The sequence below is a fragment of the Ornithorhynchus anatinus genome, chromosome 3, assembly GCF_004115215.2.
Source record: "Ornithorhynchus anatinus isolate Pmale09 chromosome 3, mOrnAna1.pri.v4, whole genome shotgun sequence".
NCBI classification, from domain to species: Eukaryota; Metazoa; Chordata; class Mammalia; order Monotremata; family Ornithorhynchidae; genus Ornithorhynchus; species Ornithorhynchus anatinus.
Window position 1 is genome coordinate 77,275,627 of NC_041730.1, and position 16,877 is coordinate 77,292,503.

At 43.1% G+C, this 16,877-nt stretch overlaps 1 protein-coding gene across 3 annotated transcripts in view; it reads left to right on the plus strand.

Moving 5' to 3' along the window:
* The window catches only part of SPEF2 (sperm flagellar 2), a 171,695-nt gene that overhangs the window by 120,836 nt on the left and 33,982 nt on the right, over positions 1-16,877 (plus strand). For all 3 annotated transcript variants that reach the window (XM_029060866.2, XM_029060865.2, XM_029060869.2), the window contains 3 exons: positions 4,992-5,120; positions 8,706-8,844; positions 14,882-15,111. In XM_029060866.2, coding sequence (XP_028916699.1) covers positions 4,992-5,120; positions 8,706-8,844; positions 14,882-15,111 — 498 coding nt within the window. The remainder of the gene's footprint in view (positions 1-4,991; positions 5,121-8,705; positions 8,845-14,881; positions 15,112-16,877) is intronic.

Genomic DNA, 16,877 nt, shown 5'->3' on the forward strand with positions numbered 1-16,877 from the left:
TTGTCCCACGTGGGGCTCACAGTCTTAATCCCCATTTTACAGATGAGGGAACTGAGGCACAGAGAAGTTAAGTGACTTGCCCACAGTCACACAGCCGACAAGTGGCAGAGCTGGGATTCGAACTCATGAGCCCTGACTCCAAAGCCCGTGGTCTTTCCACTGTGCCACGCTGCTTCTCTAATTATTAAGTGCTTACTGTGTACAGAGCACTGTACTAAGCTCTTGGGAAAGAACAATACAACAATAAACAGTGACAATCCCTGCCCACAATGAGCTCACAGTTAGGGGTGGCATTGGGGGAGACAGACATCAATACAAATAAAATTAAAGATACACATAAGTGCTAAGGGGCTGGGGGCAGTGGGCAAGGGGAAAGGGAAGAGGAAAGGGAGAAAGTTAGGACAACCCAGAAGGGAGTGGAGGATGAGGAAAAGTAGGGCTTAGTTTGGGAAGGCCTCTTGGAAAAGATGTGTTTTCAATAAGGCTTTGAAGGTGGAGAGAGTAATTGTTGGATTGAGGAGTGAGGGCGTTCCAGGACAGAGGAAGGACATGGGCCAGACGTCAGCACCAAGACAGGTGAGATCAAGATCGACAGTCAATGAGAAGGTTAACATCAGAGGAGTAAAATATGTGGGCTGGGTCGTAGAAGGAGAGAAGCGAGATGAGGTAGGAGGGGGCAAGGTGATGGAGTGCTATAAAGCCAATGGTGAGGAGTTTTCTTTTGATACAGAGGTGAATAGGTGACCCCTGGAGATTTTTAAGGAGGTGGGGGTGACATGTTCTGAATGCTTTTGTAGAAAGATGATCCAGACAGTGGTATGAAGTAAGGACTGGAGTAGAGAGAGACAGGAGGTTGGGAGGTCGGCAAAGAGGCTGATGCAATAATCTAAGTGGGATAGGATCAGTGACTGTATTAACATGGTGGCAGTTTGGATGGAGAAGAAAGAGCAGATTTTAGCGATGTTGTGAAGGTGTGGCCGACAGGAATTGGTGATGGATTGAATATGTGAGTTGAATTAGGGAGAGGAGTCAAGGATAATGCCAACGTTACGGGCTTGTGGGATGGGAAGGATGGTGGTGCCGTCTACAGTGAAGGAAAAGTCAGGGAGAGGACAGGGTTTGGATGGGAAGATAAGGTTGTTCTGTTTTGGACATGTTAAGTTTGAGGTGACAGGAGGACACCCAAGTAGAGATGTTTTGAAGGCAGGAGGAGATGCAAGCCTGGAGAGAGATCAGGGGAGGAGATGTAGATTTGGGTATCATGTGCACAGAGATGGTAGTTGAAGCCATGAGAGTGAATGAGTTCTCCAAGGGAGTGGGTGTAGATGGAGAATAGAGAGAGGAACCAGAACTAAATCTTAAGGGACCCCCACAGTTATGGAGTGGGAGGCAGAGGAGGAGTCCCCGGAGGACACTGAGAATGAATGGCCAGAAAGATAAGAGAACCAGGAGAGGACAGAATCAGTGAAGCCAAGGTTGGATGCGTTCCCAGGAGGAGTGGATGGTCCACAATGTTGAAGGCAGCTGAGAGGTCGAGAAGGATTAGGATGGAGTAGAAACCGTTGGATTTGGCAAGAAGGAGATCATTAGTGACCTTTGCGAGGGAGGTTTCTGTGGAGTGGATAGAAGCCAGATTGGAGAGGGTCCAGGAGAGAAGTGGAGGAGAGAAATTTGACAGAGGGTGTAGATGACTCGCTCAAGGAATTTGGAAAGGAATGGTAGGAGGGAGATGGGATGATAACTGGAGGGAGCCAGCGGGACAAGGGAGGGGTTTTTTTAGGATGGAAGAGACATGGGCATGTTTGAAGGCAGTGGGAAAGAAGCCACTGGAGGGTGAACATTTGAAAATGGCTATTAAGGAGGGAAGGAGAGACGGAGGGGGTGAGATTTTTATAAGGTGTGAATGAATGGAGTCTGATGCGCATGTGAAGGGGGTGGCATTTGAGAGGAGGAAGGAGACCTCCTCTGGAGTTACTGCTGGGAAGGATGGGGAAATTGAAAAGGGGGCCAGAAGGGGGAGGGACTGAGGAGGGGCAGGTGCTATTTTAGGGAGTTCACACCTGATGGTGTCAATTGTCTTAATAAAGTAGATGGCCAGCTCATTAGGGTAAGGAATGGGGGATGTAGGGGGGCAGGGGGGCAGGGGTCCTGAGGAGGGAGTTAAATGTCTGGAATAACTGGCAAGGGTGATGGGCATGGGTGTCAATAAGGGAAAAGAAAGTTTTGCTGGGCAGAGGAGAGGGCAGAATTAAGACAAGCAAGAATAAACTCGAAGTGGACAAAGTTGCCCTGATATTTAGATTTCCATCAGCAGCATTCTGTGTCTCGAGCACAAAAATGAAGGAGGTATAGTGTAATACACCTCAGTGCTATGCATATGCTAGATATTTACATAACACATTTCACTTCATACACAAAAAAATGGCTTATGTAAGAAAAATTAAAAGAAGCTTCAGAAACCTTAATCTGGTCCTAGCCTGTAAACTCAGTGTGGGCAGGGAATGTGTCTATCAACTCTGCTATACTGTATTCTTCCAAGTGCTTAGTACACTGCTCTGCACACCATAAGTGCTCAAGAAATACAATTGATTGATTGACTCATTGTTCTTGGACCTTCTCCCTGGGGTTGTTAAAGGATATTTGCACATCTCCCTCATTTTTCCATCTCAGGTAACAAGCCCTCCTTCCTCACTAGCACAGAGCTACCCATGGGAGTCTTCTCATTCCTGATTGAAAACTCCCATGTCTTGTCAGAGACCAGGGAGGAGTGAGACTGAGAGTCCAGTTTAAAAAGCTCTGGGGGGCGGGGGCACCATCGTCTCTCAGGCCCGCAATCTCGGTGTCATCCTTGACTCGTCCCTCTCGTTCACCCCACACATCCTATCCGTTACCAAGACCTGCCGGTTTCACCTCTACGATATCGCCAAGATCAGCCCTTTCCTCTCCACCCAAACGGCTACCTTACTGCTATGGGCTCTCGTTATATCCCGGCTAGACTACCGTGTCAGCCTTCTCTCTGACCTCCCTTCCTCCTCTCTCGCCCCGCTCCGGTCTATTCTTCACTCCGCCGCCCGGCTCATCTTCCTGCAGAAACGATCTGGGCATGTCACTCCCCTTCTTAAACAACTCCAGTGGTTGCCTATCGACCTCCGCTCCAAACAAAAACTCCTCACTCTAGGCTTCAAGGCTCTCCATCACCTTGCCCCTTCCTACCTCTCCTCCCTTCTCTCTTTCTACCGCCCACCCCGCACGCTCCGCTCCTCTGCCGCCCACCTCCTCGCCATCCCTCGGTCTCGCCTATCCCGCCGTCGACCCCTGGGTCACGTCCTCCCGCGGTCCTGGAACGCCCTCCCTCCTCACCTCCGCCAAACCGATTCTCTTTCCCTCTTCAAAACCCTACTTAAAAATCACCTCCTCCAAGAGGCATTCCCAGACTGAGCTCCTCTTCCCCCTCTACTCCCTCTGCCATCCCCCCTTTACCTCTCCGCAGCTAAAGCCTCATTTTCCCCTTTTCCCTCTGCTCCTCCACCTCTCCCTTCCCTTCCCCACAGCACTGTACTCGTCCGCTCAACTGTATATATTTTCGTTACCCTATTTATTTTGTTAATGAATTGTACATCGTCTTGATTCTATTTAGTTGCCATTGTTTTTACGAGATGTTCTTCCCCTTGACGCTGTTTATTGCCATTGTTCTTGTCTGTCCGTCTCCCCCGATTAGACTGTAAGCCCGTCAAACGGCAGGGACTGTCTCTATCTGTTGCCGACTTGTTCATCCCAAGCGCTTAGTACAGTGCTCTGCACATAGTAAGCGCTCAATAAATACTATTGAATGAATGAATGAACATTCCCCTTCTTCCTCCAGTTGAAAGAATAATAACCTCCTTGTTCCAAATCCCTTCCCTTCAAAACTCTTTTGAACAAACTTTTTATGATGGAATTTGCAACAATATTACTCTGCACAAATAATGGGAAATTCTTCTAACAACACAAGTCGGTTTGGATACAGCGAGATGCGGTATTAGAAAAGTCAGGAAGTAGTGTGAAGAAAGGTGGGGAGAGGCACCCGAAAGCTCATTAAAGGCAGGGGACTTGTCTGTTGATTCTGTTGTAATATACTCTCCCGAGTGCTTTATATAGTGCTCTACACATAGTAAGCACTCAATATATAGCACTGATTGATTGATTCAGGAACCCTCTGAAATTTTATTATTCTTTTAAATGGGATTATTTTAAGTGAAGCAAAGCTTCTGGCATCTGAGTAACTTGGAAGTAGAAGCAGTAAAGGTGATGCTCTTGTTTGAATCTCTTAGATAAATAATTTCCATAATGAAAAAACACTGCATTCACCTTTTAGTTTTACTTTCTTACCTGAAATGCAAATCTATAGGTGCCATGCCTGCCACAAGTGAATGCTTAGCACAGTGCTTTACACACAGTGAGTGCTCAATAAATACGATTGAGATGCTGGCCTATATCTGTGTTTCCTACAAACACTGCCTTGCTTTTTGCTTCCCTTGGTGCTATCTGACTATTTCAAAAGAGAACAAACCCACATTACAGCCCAATTACATCATTCATTGTTAATCTGCGGCTTCATACCACAAATTCACCACGAGATCATTCAAAAACTGTTAATGCAGAAGTAGTGTTATCCTATCGGGATTTGGAAAGAAAGGCTCATAGTAGCTCTTGGCCTCCTAGAGGGTCTATTTAGACTATTCATTCATTTATTATTTAGAATATAAAACTGTCTCCTTTGTCATGCATACACTTCAATTCCATGATCTCCTAATTCCCTGATGGTGTGAAAGGAACTGTCAGGAAAGAGGATCTTGGCCAATCTCCACTACCATGTTGGTGTGTCCAAAGATAAACGGTTACTAGAGGTCACTATGAAGGGCTCTTGGATGCTGGCAGACCGTGCCATTAACAGTTGGTCCTCAGAATTTACAGGGTAAAGAAGGAAGGATGTTTTCTTGTTTTCTTTCCAGGTTTACCAGTACCTGTGGTTGAGGTCTCCCCTATACTTCTAACTCCAGAGGAAGTAGCAGAGCAATTGAAAAAGCGAGATTTCAAATTTAAGTTAAAGCAGGAGCATCTTGCAGCCCTCCAAGTCGAAGGTGAGTTAATCAGGGATGGCCTAGTTGAGAGCTGTTTACACTCATAACAACTTTTCTCCCTCCTCTAAAAACAAGGAGGCTGGATATGATTGAATGAATAAATGATACACAGTGGAAGGGGTTAAAATGCAATTGGAAGTCAGCAAGGCAAATCACCCCATCCCCACCCACAGAAAACACCTCCCTTCCCTATCCAGAAGTACCCTGTTCTCTCTCTTTTTTTTTTTTAGAGCATTTGTTAAGCACTTACTATGTGCCAAGCACTGTACTAGGCACTGGGGTAGAAACAAGCTAATCAGGTTGGACACAGTCCTTGTCCCAATGGACCTCACAGTCTGAATACTCATTCTATAGATGAGGGAACTGAGTCATGGAGAAGTGAAGTGACTTGCCCAAGATCACACAGCAGACAAGTGGCAGAGTTGGGATTAGAACCAGGCTCCTTCTGACTCCCAGTTCTATCCATTAGGCCACGCTGCTTCTCTTGCAGAACCCCATGATAAGGAAAACTTTATTTCTAGTGACCACTTGTGCAGCACTGTGGCATGTCTTCTAATACCATGGCGCACGGTATCCAAACAGGCTTGTGTTGTCAGAAGAATTTCCCCTAATTTTTCCACCTCTATTAGTCAAAACACTGAGTGCCTATCAAAGGCGGAAGCCCACAGATAAACAAGCAAGTTTGTGGTGGCAGGGGCAGCGAGGAAGTAGGCTCAGCACTGTGGGGACAGCTCAGTGGAGAGGGGGCAGGGAGGCTTAGAATAGAACCCAGTGCTTAGAACAATGCCCAGTACTTAGAACTTGGTAAATAGTAAGAGCTTAACAAATACCATCTTTATTATTATTTTTATTATTAATAACAGGTAACCAAAAATCCATCACTAATAATACTTATTGAGCACTTACTGTGTGAGAGCACTGTACTAAACACATGGGGGAGTAGAGTATAACAATATAATAGAGTTGGTAGACGTGTCCTCTGCCCACAATGAGCTTACAGTCTAGAGGAGAAGCGTCTGATGGCTCTAGGAGGCATGTGATCGGGCTTGAGGAAGCTAGTGGTAAGAGGGTCAGTGGGCTACCAGAGTCAAGGTGAAGGTGGAGAGTCCTGGGTTAGGTAGAAGTCACGGAAGCTTCAGAAGGTGAAACCAGCTCTCTGTAATCAAGCTCTTATCCTATCCTTGGTCACTGGATCAGCCTCCTTGCTGACCTCCCTGCCTTCTATCTCTTCCCACTCCAGTCCATCCTTCACTCTGCTGACTGGATCATTTTTCTGCAGAAATGTTCAGTCCATGTTTCCCACTCCTCAAGAACCTCCAGTGGTTGTCCATCCATGTCCACATCAAACAGAAACTCCTTACCATTTGCTTTAAAGCAATCACCTTGCCCCCTCCTACCTTACCTCACTGCTTCCCTAACTGCAACCCAGCCCACGTACTTCACTCCTCTAATGCCAATCTACTCACTGTGCCTCGATCTCATCTATCTCATCGCCAACCTCTCACCCACGTCCTGCTTCTGGCCTGGGAAACCCTCCCTCTTCACATCCGACATTCGATCACTCTTCCCACCTTCAAAGCCTCATTGAAGGCACATCTCCTCCAAAAGGCTTTCTTCAACTAGGAACTCATTTCCTCTTCTGCATCGCCTTTGCACTTAGATATGCACCCTTTACTCACCCGTCCCTCAAAACCAACAGCACTTATATACATAACTGTCATTTATTCATTTATATTAATGTCTGTCTCCCCCTCTAGATTATAAATTCGCTGTAGGCAGGGAACATGTCAACCAACTCTGTTATACTCTCCCAAGTATAATAAGGAATAAGTATAAAGAACTGTGTGGTCTGCACACAGTATACATTCAATAAATGTGATTGATTATAACCCAGAAGTCATCTGCATAAAATTGAGATCTGATAGTTGGGGAGATTATAAGTGCAAAGAGGCACTGCCCCCACAGCATAGTAGTGGAGAAGCAGCGTGGCTGGAGAAGCAACGTGGCTCAGTGGAAAGAGCATCGGCTTTGGAGTCAGAGGTCATGGGTTCAAATCCTGGCTCTGCCACTTGTCAGCTGTGTGACTGTGGGCAAGTCACTTAAACTTCTCTGTGCCTCAGTTACCTCATCTGTAAAATGGGGTTTAAGACTGTGAGCCCCACGTGGGATAACCTGATTCCCCTGTGTCTACCCCAGCGCTTAGCACAGTGCTCTGCACATAGTAAGCGCTTAACAAGTACTAACATTATTGTTATTATTAGTGGCTAAGAAGTGATAGTACTTATGCAAACAGTATGTACTCTCCATTCTCCACCTTGGAGACTGCTCTTGCTGGCAGAGTGCCATTTTTTTTTCATTTTGAGAGTAATGGCAAAGAGGGAGCATGGATCTTAGGTGGGAGGGGAAAGTCTTCAGAGAGTTAATAATCTAGAGGTTCATCATTTTCCATCTTTTAGCCTTGACTGAAGGAGCTCTCAGTTAAGAAAGTCTGTATAAGAAAGTCTGTGAATCAAAAAGCTGAGGGGGTTTGTTCACACCCACCCCCTCCAAGGAGGAGTACCTAACCCTGCTGGTGAAGGGGAAAGGGAACACATATACACACACTGTCTCTACCTCAGCCACCAGTTATACTGCTAACTTCATTCCTTGCCCGACTGTAGCTCCCTCAGCACCATTCATTCAGTAATTATGGTATTTGTTTAGCTCTTATAAGTGCCCACCACTGTACAAAGCGCTGGAGTAGATACAAGTTAATCATGTCAGACACAGGCCCTTTCCCCACACAGTGCTCGCAGTCTAATCCCCATTTTCCAGATGAAGAAACGAATGTCCACAGAAAGTACGTGACTTGACCATATCACCCAGCAGGCAAGTAGTGGAGCTAGCATTTGAACCCAGTCTCTCCACTAGTCCACACTACTTTCTGCCCCACTCTAGCAGCCTCACTTGGGGCAGTGGTTTCAGGGGGCAGCCTGGGTGCTGATAAACTGGGAAAGGGAATTGCAAGCAGGGGACATTCCTCGTTTTCCAAGTGCTTAGTAACGTAAGAGCTCAATAAATACGGTTGAATGAATGAATTGGTAGCAGCCATTTCTTACTGTTGTGTGCACTGGTCACTCAGTCCGTCAGTTGTATTTATTGAGCATTTGTTAAGTGCAGAGTATTGTACTAAGCACTTGGGAGGGTACAATATAACATACATTCCCTGCCCGCAATGAGCTTACAGTCTTCTAGAGCTCTGTAGCGAATGTGATCCTATTCACAATGCCAGCTGCACTCTAAATTGATATTGAAATCTTACAGTAGAAATTGAAGTTCACAGCAATTGAATAAAACCTGAACTGCTAAGTTTTTATTAAGTAGACACATACCATGGGAAATAGACATCATTCATTGTGGATTTCCTGCATCCAGATATTTGACTTACAACTTTTTGCTCGATAAAAGTTTTGTTTTCTGGTGCTTCCTAAGGATAATCTATGAATCCTTGGTAAGAGGATTCAGATTGCTGTTCTATTATTCATGAAGATTGCTATACTTGTTATTAATAGTTGTTATTCATTTCTTGACTCATTTTTGAAACAGAGGAAACTACAAAATTTCGCCTTGAGCTGATAAAGATAAAAACAATAGCATGTCTTGAGGAACTGATAGCAAAATCAGAAGATATTTACAGAGATATGGAGAAGTGGCTTGGAGCCCAATATTTGGCTGAAATGTCTAGGTAATATAAAACAAGCTTTTAAAAATCCCCATTCACCCGAGTGGAAAAATCCATAAGAAAAGTGATGTAAAAGGTAATGCTAAGAATAGAATATTTCTTCTAAATAATTCAGTTGAAGAGGTCAATCTTCAGGTAACTGCGTTGTCTCAGAGATGTATTCAATTTTTTCAGATGGCAATTTGTTTTTCAAAATCCACTGTTACCTAATACTGGTGTATTTGCTCCTATTACTCAAAGCTTCAGTAGAAATGCTCAGATCTAAGGTAATGTGTTAAATTTCTTTCAAGTTTTCAAAGGTTAGAAAAAGTTCGCATTGTTTGGAATGCCATTTGGCTGTGTTACACTACAGTCCAAGGAAATTAAAGTTTAGGGAAACTCCAGCTAAAACTGAACCACTTCGTTGATCATACATGGCTCTAATATTTCTGTTCTGTACAACAAATTCCCAGGCTCTAATATTTCTGTTCTTTACAACAAATTCCCAGAATCCCATGTTCCTCATTCTTTGGAACAGAGACTTCAGCAAAGCCTGGGAGTGGTTGTCAGGTGAAGCAATATATTCAGATTAGCTATTTGATATTTTTCAGAGAAAATGTGACATCAGAATTTGTTTTTAACTTTCTAACCAACAAATTGTAATTTCACCTATATCTAAATTTCTAGTCATCCTCTAGAGTGTCTATTTTTCTCTATAAAATCAATATTCTGCTTTTTCTTTTTCTTATATGTTTCAACCAATAGGTCTTCAGGAAAACTGTCCCTGCAGACTTTAGGAAATGCATTTTTTTAATGCATTCTCTTCAGTTGAGACTAGATGATCAGTCCTGAAAAGTAAAAGTGGTCATTTCCCCATAACCTGCTTGCTATAGCAAAATTCCTGTTAGAAGGATTTAAGCTCACTAGCTGCAATGTCTGATTATGCTGAGATAGCATCATTATCATCTCTTTATTGACTCAGCACTATGCACTCCTACTACATTCTGAAAAAAAGAATATCAACATTGTCACCATTTTCCCCCTGCCGCAGGAATCCTGTCCACATTAAATGAATCCCTCTATTTCTTTTTTCAAATACACCTTTGTGTCCTTAGCACTTGAAAATGCAGTTACAGATATTATTCATGCCAGATGTGGAAGAAAAAATAGATGTGTTTGTGTTTTCCACACTGGAGGCATATTAACCTTCCTGTTTTCCCTATTTCTCTGAAAAAAAAAAGATAGCAGAGCGATTACACTGGGAACTTTTGGAATTATTTGAGCAATTAACTGACCTCCCTCTAGATGGTGCTCATCTTTTTTGGTAAAAGAAAAAAATTGTTCAGAACCATTCATCAGTTTACATGTGGAAGATCTAAGTTGTCTTTAGTTACTGGGCAGCTCCAGCAATACGTAGCCCTCCAAACCTTCCAGCCTCAGACAATCAACAGATATTTAATAAGTTATCACTATGTATTCAACAGTATTAATTGAGCGCTTACTATGTGCAGAGCACTGTAGTAAGAGCTTGGAATGTACAATTCGGCAACAGAGACAATCCCTGCCCATTGACGGGTTTACAGTCTAATCTAGCCTATTCTAATGTATATAGAAGCAGCATGGCTCAGTGGGAAAAGCTCAGGCTTGGGAGTCAGAGGTCATGGGTTCTAATCCTGGCTCTGCCACATGTCAGCTCTGTGACTGTGGGCAAGTCACTTAACTTCTCTGTGCCTCAGTTACCTCAACTGTAAAATGGGGATGAAGACTGTGAGCCCTACGTGGGACAACCTGGTTACCTTGTATCTACTCCAGTGCTTAAAACAGTGCACATAGTAAGCACTTAAATGCCATCATTATTATTTTTATTATTATTATGTAGTACTTGTATTAATAGTAATGCTATTTAGAAAGTGCTTACTGTGTGTAGAGCATTGCATTAAACACAGAGGAAGGATACACAGGTGAGAATTAGATACAATCTAGGTGCATAGTATTGAAGTTGCATAATACTTGAATAATTACTTTCTCTGAGAAGGAAAAAAATTTCCTTTAGTAAATAACTGTGAAATTTTAAAATTTCAGTACAAAAAGTATATTTGTCACATCAATCCGTTAATCATATTTGTCACATCAGTCCTGTAATCATCAGTAGCAGTTACATTCCTGAATCAATATACAAGTTTTAGATTTAGGGGCTAAACCTCTCAACTGCCTATGAACCTGTGGACTCTCCTGGAAACACTAGCTAACCTTGGGTTTTCTGGCAGTCATCCTTCCGTTTTTGTCCTATCACTGACTGAACCATCTCAATCTGATTAAAAAAAAATGACTGCTTCAATTTATTCTGTTTTAGTTGGATGTTAAAATTTGCATCCATCTTCTCCATCACTCAGGGCAGTATTCAGCACCATTTGACAATTGACTGACTCTTGCTTCAAAAAGAGAGATGAAAGACAGAGTCAAAGTAGTTGAAAATGGGAGAAGAGCTTAATTTAAGTATTTGTAAATTCCCTTCTCCTCACTTTCTCCGCCTCCATCTTATCTCCAGAGTTAAACTCTTTCTCCAGAGTTGTAGCCTGTTTCATGAACACCAGACTCCATTTTGTCCTGGTTGGGCTGCAGGACTGCTCTGAAAGGCAGAGTCAAGAGACCTTCCTCTGCCTGGAACCTGAAGTGTGTCTGGATTGCATCATGTGACTTCCAGATCAAAGTCCCACCTCCCTCTTCCCCTTTCTCAGAAAATCCGGCAATTTTATAATTTAAAGTTTGCAGAGACCCAGTTGGGCGATTCTAACAAGTGTCACTTAGTGGGATCATTTAATCACTTTTGGATTACACTTAACATACAGTAGAGCAAATTCTGTCAAACCATCATGGAACACTTCAACTACCATTTCTGCAGATGACTCAATCAATTAATCATATTTATTGAGTGCTCATTGTGTGGAAAGTACTACACTAAAAGCTCGGGAGACTATACTATAATAGAGTAAATAGACACATTCTCTACCCATGACAACCTGACAGTCTATTTCTATCTCATTAACCCTGACCTCTCTCCTGCTCTACAGTTTCACCTTTCCTCCTGCATCCAGTATAAACCTATTGGCACCTCAAGCTCAATATCCAAAACAGAACTTCTCATGTTCCATCCTAAATCCTCTCCTCCACCTAACTTTCCCTTCACAGTTGAAAACACCACCATCCTCTCCAACTCTGAAAACAGGATTCTTGACATTATCCTTGACCTCCCCTCCCCCACTCTTTCACCCCCATATTCAGTCTGTCACCAAATCCTGTCAATTCTTCTTCCTCCACACCGTTTCCAGAATCTGTCCCTTCCTCTCCATCCAAATGGCTATCATACTGACCCAGGCCCTTGCAATATCCCATCTTGATTTTTACATTATAATAACAATAATAATAATAATTATAATAATTGTTAAGCACTTACTATGTGCCAGGCACCATACTGAGCACGGGGGTAGAATCAAAGCAATTGGATCAGACATAGTTCCTGTTCCACATAGGGCTCATAATCTTAATCCCCATTTAGAGATGAGGAACCTGAGGCACAGAGAAGTGAAGTGACTTGCCAAAGATCTACAGCAGACAAGTGGTAGAATGGGATTAGAGCCCAGTTCCTTCTGACTCCAAGGCCCAAGGTCTATTCATTCATTCATTCATTCATTCATTCATTCATTCATTCAATAATATTTATTGAGCGCTTACTATGTGCAGAGCACTGTACTAAGCGCTTGGAATGTACAAATCGGTAACAGATACAGACAGTCCCTGCCCTTTGATGGGCTTACAGTCAAATCAGGGGAGATGGACAGACAAGTACAATAGCAATAAATAGAATCAAGGGCATGAAGCGAGTCTGCATCAGCCTTCTCTCTGACTTTCCTGCCTCTAGTCTATATTTCACTTGGCTGCCCAGATCATTTTTTTAAAATAACACCACTTTGTCCATGTCTCCGCACCCCTCAAAGCCCCAGTGGTTGACCATTTCTCTCTGATTCAAGCAGACTGAAAGCACTTAATCAGCTCTCTCCTCCTATTTATCCAGTTTCTTCTCCCACCGCACCCCAGTTTATAATCTTTGTTCCTACCAAACCAACCTACTTACTGTGCCTCATTCTTTTCTCTCTTTCCACCAATCTCTTACTCACACACTCCCTCATTCCTGGAACATTCTCCCTCCTACCCCCACCCCACCATGCTCTTCACATCAAGCTGACCACTGCTTTCTCCATCTCCTTACCACTTCTGAAATCACACTTCCTCCCGGAGACTTTCCCTGACTAACATCTCATCATCCTACCCTATGTCCTCCCTTACATCTACCACTTCACCACATTAGCACCACCTAACTACTTGGCTACTATGTTCTTCCTTTCCTGCTCACAGAATTTAGAAATACATCTTTATACCCTTATTTATTCCTCCTACCTGTAATTCACTTCAGTGTCTAGCTCCCCTATGAGAGCGTAAGCTCCTGAAGGGTTAGGACCATATTTACTTATTCTTTTATACTCTCCCACCCTTCAGTGTCATGGTATGCCCACAGTAGATGCTCAATAATAAAGATGGTATTTGCTAAGCACTTAGTAAGTGCCAAGTACTGTATGACGTGCTGGGGAAGATACGAGAGAATCAGTTGGACTCAGTCCCTATCCCACATGGCTCACAGTCTAAGTCAATAAATACTATGCACTCGATTTTGGCACTTTTTTCACACAAGTAGTAAAGGAAGTTACTTCTGGAAAAAAATGTGCAATTTTCTCTGTTAATTTCTTCCTAATTCAGTGGTATTAGGAATCTGACATGTTTAGCTAACAAGTCTGTCTCCCTGCTTACCTCCCAGGCTCCTTTGTCTTCCCACCCCAGTCAATATTTCACTCTGCTGTCCAGATGATTTTTCTACAAAAATGTTCAGGACATATTTCCCCACTCCACAAGACACTCCAGTGGTTGCCCACCCAATCCAGTGGTTGATGTTTTGTTTCTGCATCAAACAAAAACTTCTCACCATTGGCTTTAAAGTCCTCCATCACTTTGCCTCCTCCTACCTCATCTCACTACTCTGCCACTACAAACCAGCCCACACTCTTCACGCCTCTAATGCTAACCTTCTCACTGTGCCTTTATTTCATCTATCTCACCACCGACCTCTCACCCATGTCCTCCTTCTGGCCCTGAACTCCCTCCCTCCTCAGATTTGACAGGCAATTACTCTCCCCCACTTCAAAGCCTTACTGAAGGCACATCTTCTTCAGTAGCATGGTGTAGTGGATACAGCACTGGTCTAAGATTCCTAAGGTCAAGTGTTCTAATCCCAGTTCTGCAATTTGTCTGCTGGGTGGCCTTGCACAAGTCACCTAACTTCTCTGTGCCTCAGATACCTCATCTGTAAAATGGGGATTAAGTTTGTGAGCCCCTTGTGGGACATGGAATGTGTCCAACCTTTCTTGTAGCTACCCCAGTGCCTAGTACAGTCTCTGTCACATAAGTGCTTAACAAATACCATTATTATTACTATTATCACGATCTCCTCCTAGAGGCTTTCCCTGACTAAGCCCCCCTTTCCTCTTCTCCCTCTCCCTTCTGCATCTCCCTGACTTGCTCCCTTTGTTCATCTCCCCTCCCAGCCCCACAGCACTTACATACATACCAGCAAATTATTTATTTATACTAATGTCTGTTTCCCCTCCAGGCTGTAAGCACACTGTGGGCAGGGAATGTGTCTATTTATGGTTATACTGTACTCTCCCAAGTGCTTAGTACAGTGCTCTGCACACAGTAAGGGTTTAATAAATACAATTGAATGAATCAATGAATGAAGATCTAAGCCATTAAATAAACAATATGAAGATGTGTCACTGATATCGTTTCAGGCACTCAGTACTAAAGACTATGTAAACTTGCAGAGAATTGAAAATTTGTATTTCCTAATGATTTAATTTTTAATTTATTTTTATGCTGCACATGGGTATGTGCACAGCATTATTTCAGCGTGGTATTTTAGTGAAGCTAAATGTCTGTTTCCGTTTTGCAGTATCAAAAAATTAACTGAAGTTGCTCACCATCATATTGAAACCTCTATAAATATTCAACCTGAATTTATTTTAAATGAAGCCGGCTTCTTCATTAGTAAAGATGTGAAAGTCATCCCAGATCCTAGTCCCCCTCCCCGTCCTCCACCTGTAGAGAAAGAAGTAGATGGAAAGCTAACCATATCTCAGCTCAACACTCTTCAGAAGCAGTTTATACAGGTGGCACCTAAAGGTAGGTAAAATAATTCTTTGTATTTTATTTTAAATCGTAAAAGAAACAAGGTGAATGTAAAATTGAAATAACCAAGTGGCTATTGACTTTGGCATTTTACAACATAATTCTCATCCTGTCCCAACTGGATTACTGCATCAGCCTTCTTTCTGACCTCCCAACCTCCTGCCTCTCTTCACTTCAGTCCATACTTCACTCTGCTGCCCGGATTATCTTTCTACAGAAATGTTCAGGGTATGTCACCTCCCTCCTCAAAAATCTCCAGTGGTTGCCTATCAACCTCCTTATCACACAAAAACTCCTCACTATTGGCTTTAAAGCTCTCCATCACCTTGCCCCTTCTTACCTCACCTCCTTCCTCTCCTTCTACATCACAGACTGAATACTCCGTTCCTTTGGTCCTAACCTTCTCACTGTGTCTTGATCTCACCTGTCTCGCCATCCGCCCCAGGTCCTGTAATGTAGGGAAAACATTTCTCGATTCCCTACTACCCGAACACATTGCTTACTCATAATGGAAAGATCATTTCTCTCAAAATTGCCCCATAATAGAAAAAGATGCCTCTAGAAAAAGAGCTAGATCCATACTTTTATGATGGATTAAGTGATGATAATATTATTACTTGTTTGTTTATATGGTGGGTTCTCTACTGGGATTCTCAGGCTATTTCCATAAGGAGAGCCTTGGCATTCAATTCTCATTGGCTTAATTCAAAATCTAATTGTTAAGTGCATACTCTGTGCCAAGAACTGCACTAAGTCCTGGGGTAAATGCATGATAATCAGATCAGACACAGTCTCTGTCCCACATGGGGCACACAGTCTCAGTAGGAGGGAGTAGGATTTAATCCCCATTTTACAAGTGAGGAAACTGAGGCACCCCAAATCACATAGCAGACAAGTGGCAGAGGTGGGCTTCAAACCTTCTGATTCTTAGGTCAGTGCTACATCCGCTAAAGGCACATTGTTTCTCCAAATATTTTACAAGTACATGAGGAGACTCATATTTGCAAAATATAGTAAGTACTAATCTGGGAAAAAAACTTAGTGTTTCTGAGGAAAATTAATCTACAGCAAGAGTAATTTTCTACAAAGTAGAGTTCATTCAAGGCTCAGTTCTAATAGCATGGGCTAGTGGATAAAGCATGGGACTGGGAGTCAGAAGGACCTTGGTTCTATGCCCAGCTCACCACTTGTCTGCTATATGAACTTGGGCAAGTCACTTCACTTCTCTGTGTCTCAGTTACCTCATCTATAAAATGGGGATTAAGACTGTGAGTCCCATGTGTGATAGGGACTGTATTTTACAGTTTGCTTATATCCACCCCAGCGCTTAGTCCAGGTCCTGGCACATAGAAAGAAGTTAGCAAATACCACATTTGTCACAACAATTTTATTCTCCAGCTACACCCACTATCCTAGAGAACACATTCGCTTCTATGGCTTTAATTACCATCTCTAATGAATGATTTACAAACCTACATCTCCAGGTCTAATCTTTCTCCTTCTCTGCAGTCTCTCATTTCCTCCAGGCCTCAGCCATCTCTACTTGGATGTCCCACTAACACCTCATGTACAAAACTGAGCTCACTGACTTTTCCATCATCGTAGACAAAACCACCATCCTCCCTGAATCACAAGCCCATAACCTTAACATTATCTTTGACTCATCTTGGTCAAATCACTTCTCTGTACCTCAGTTCCCTCCTATGCAGAATGGGGATTCAATGTCTGTTTTCCCTCTTACTTAAATTGTGAGTCCCATG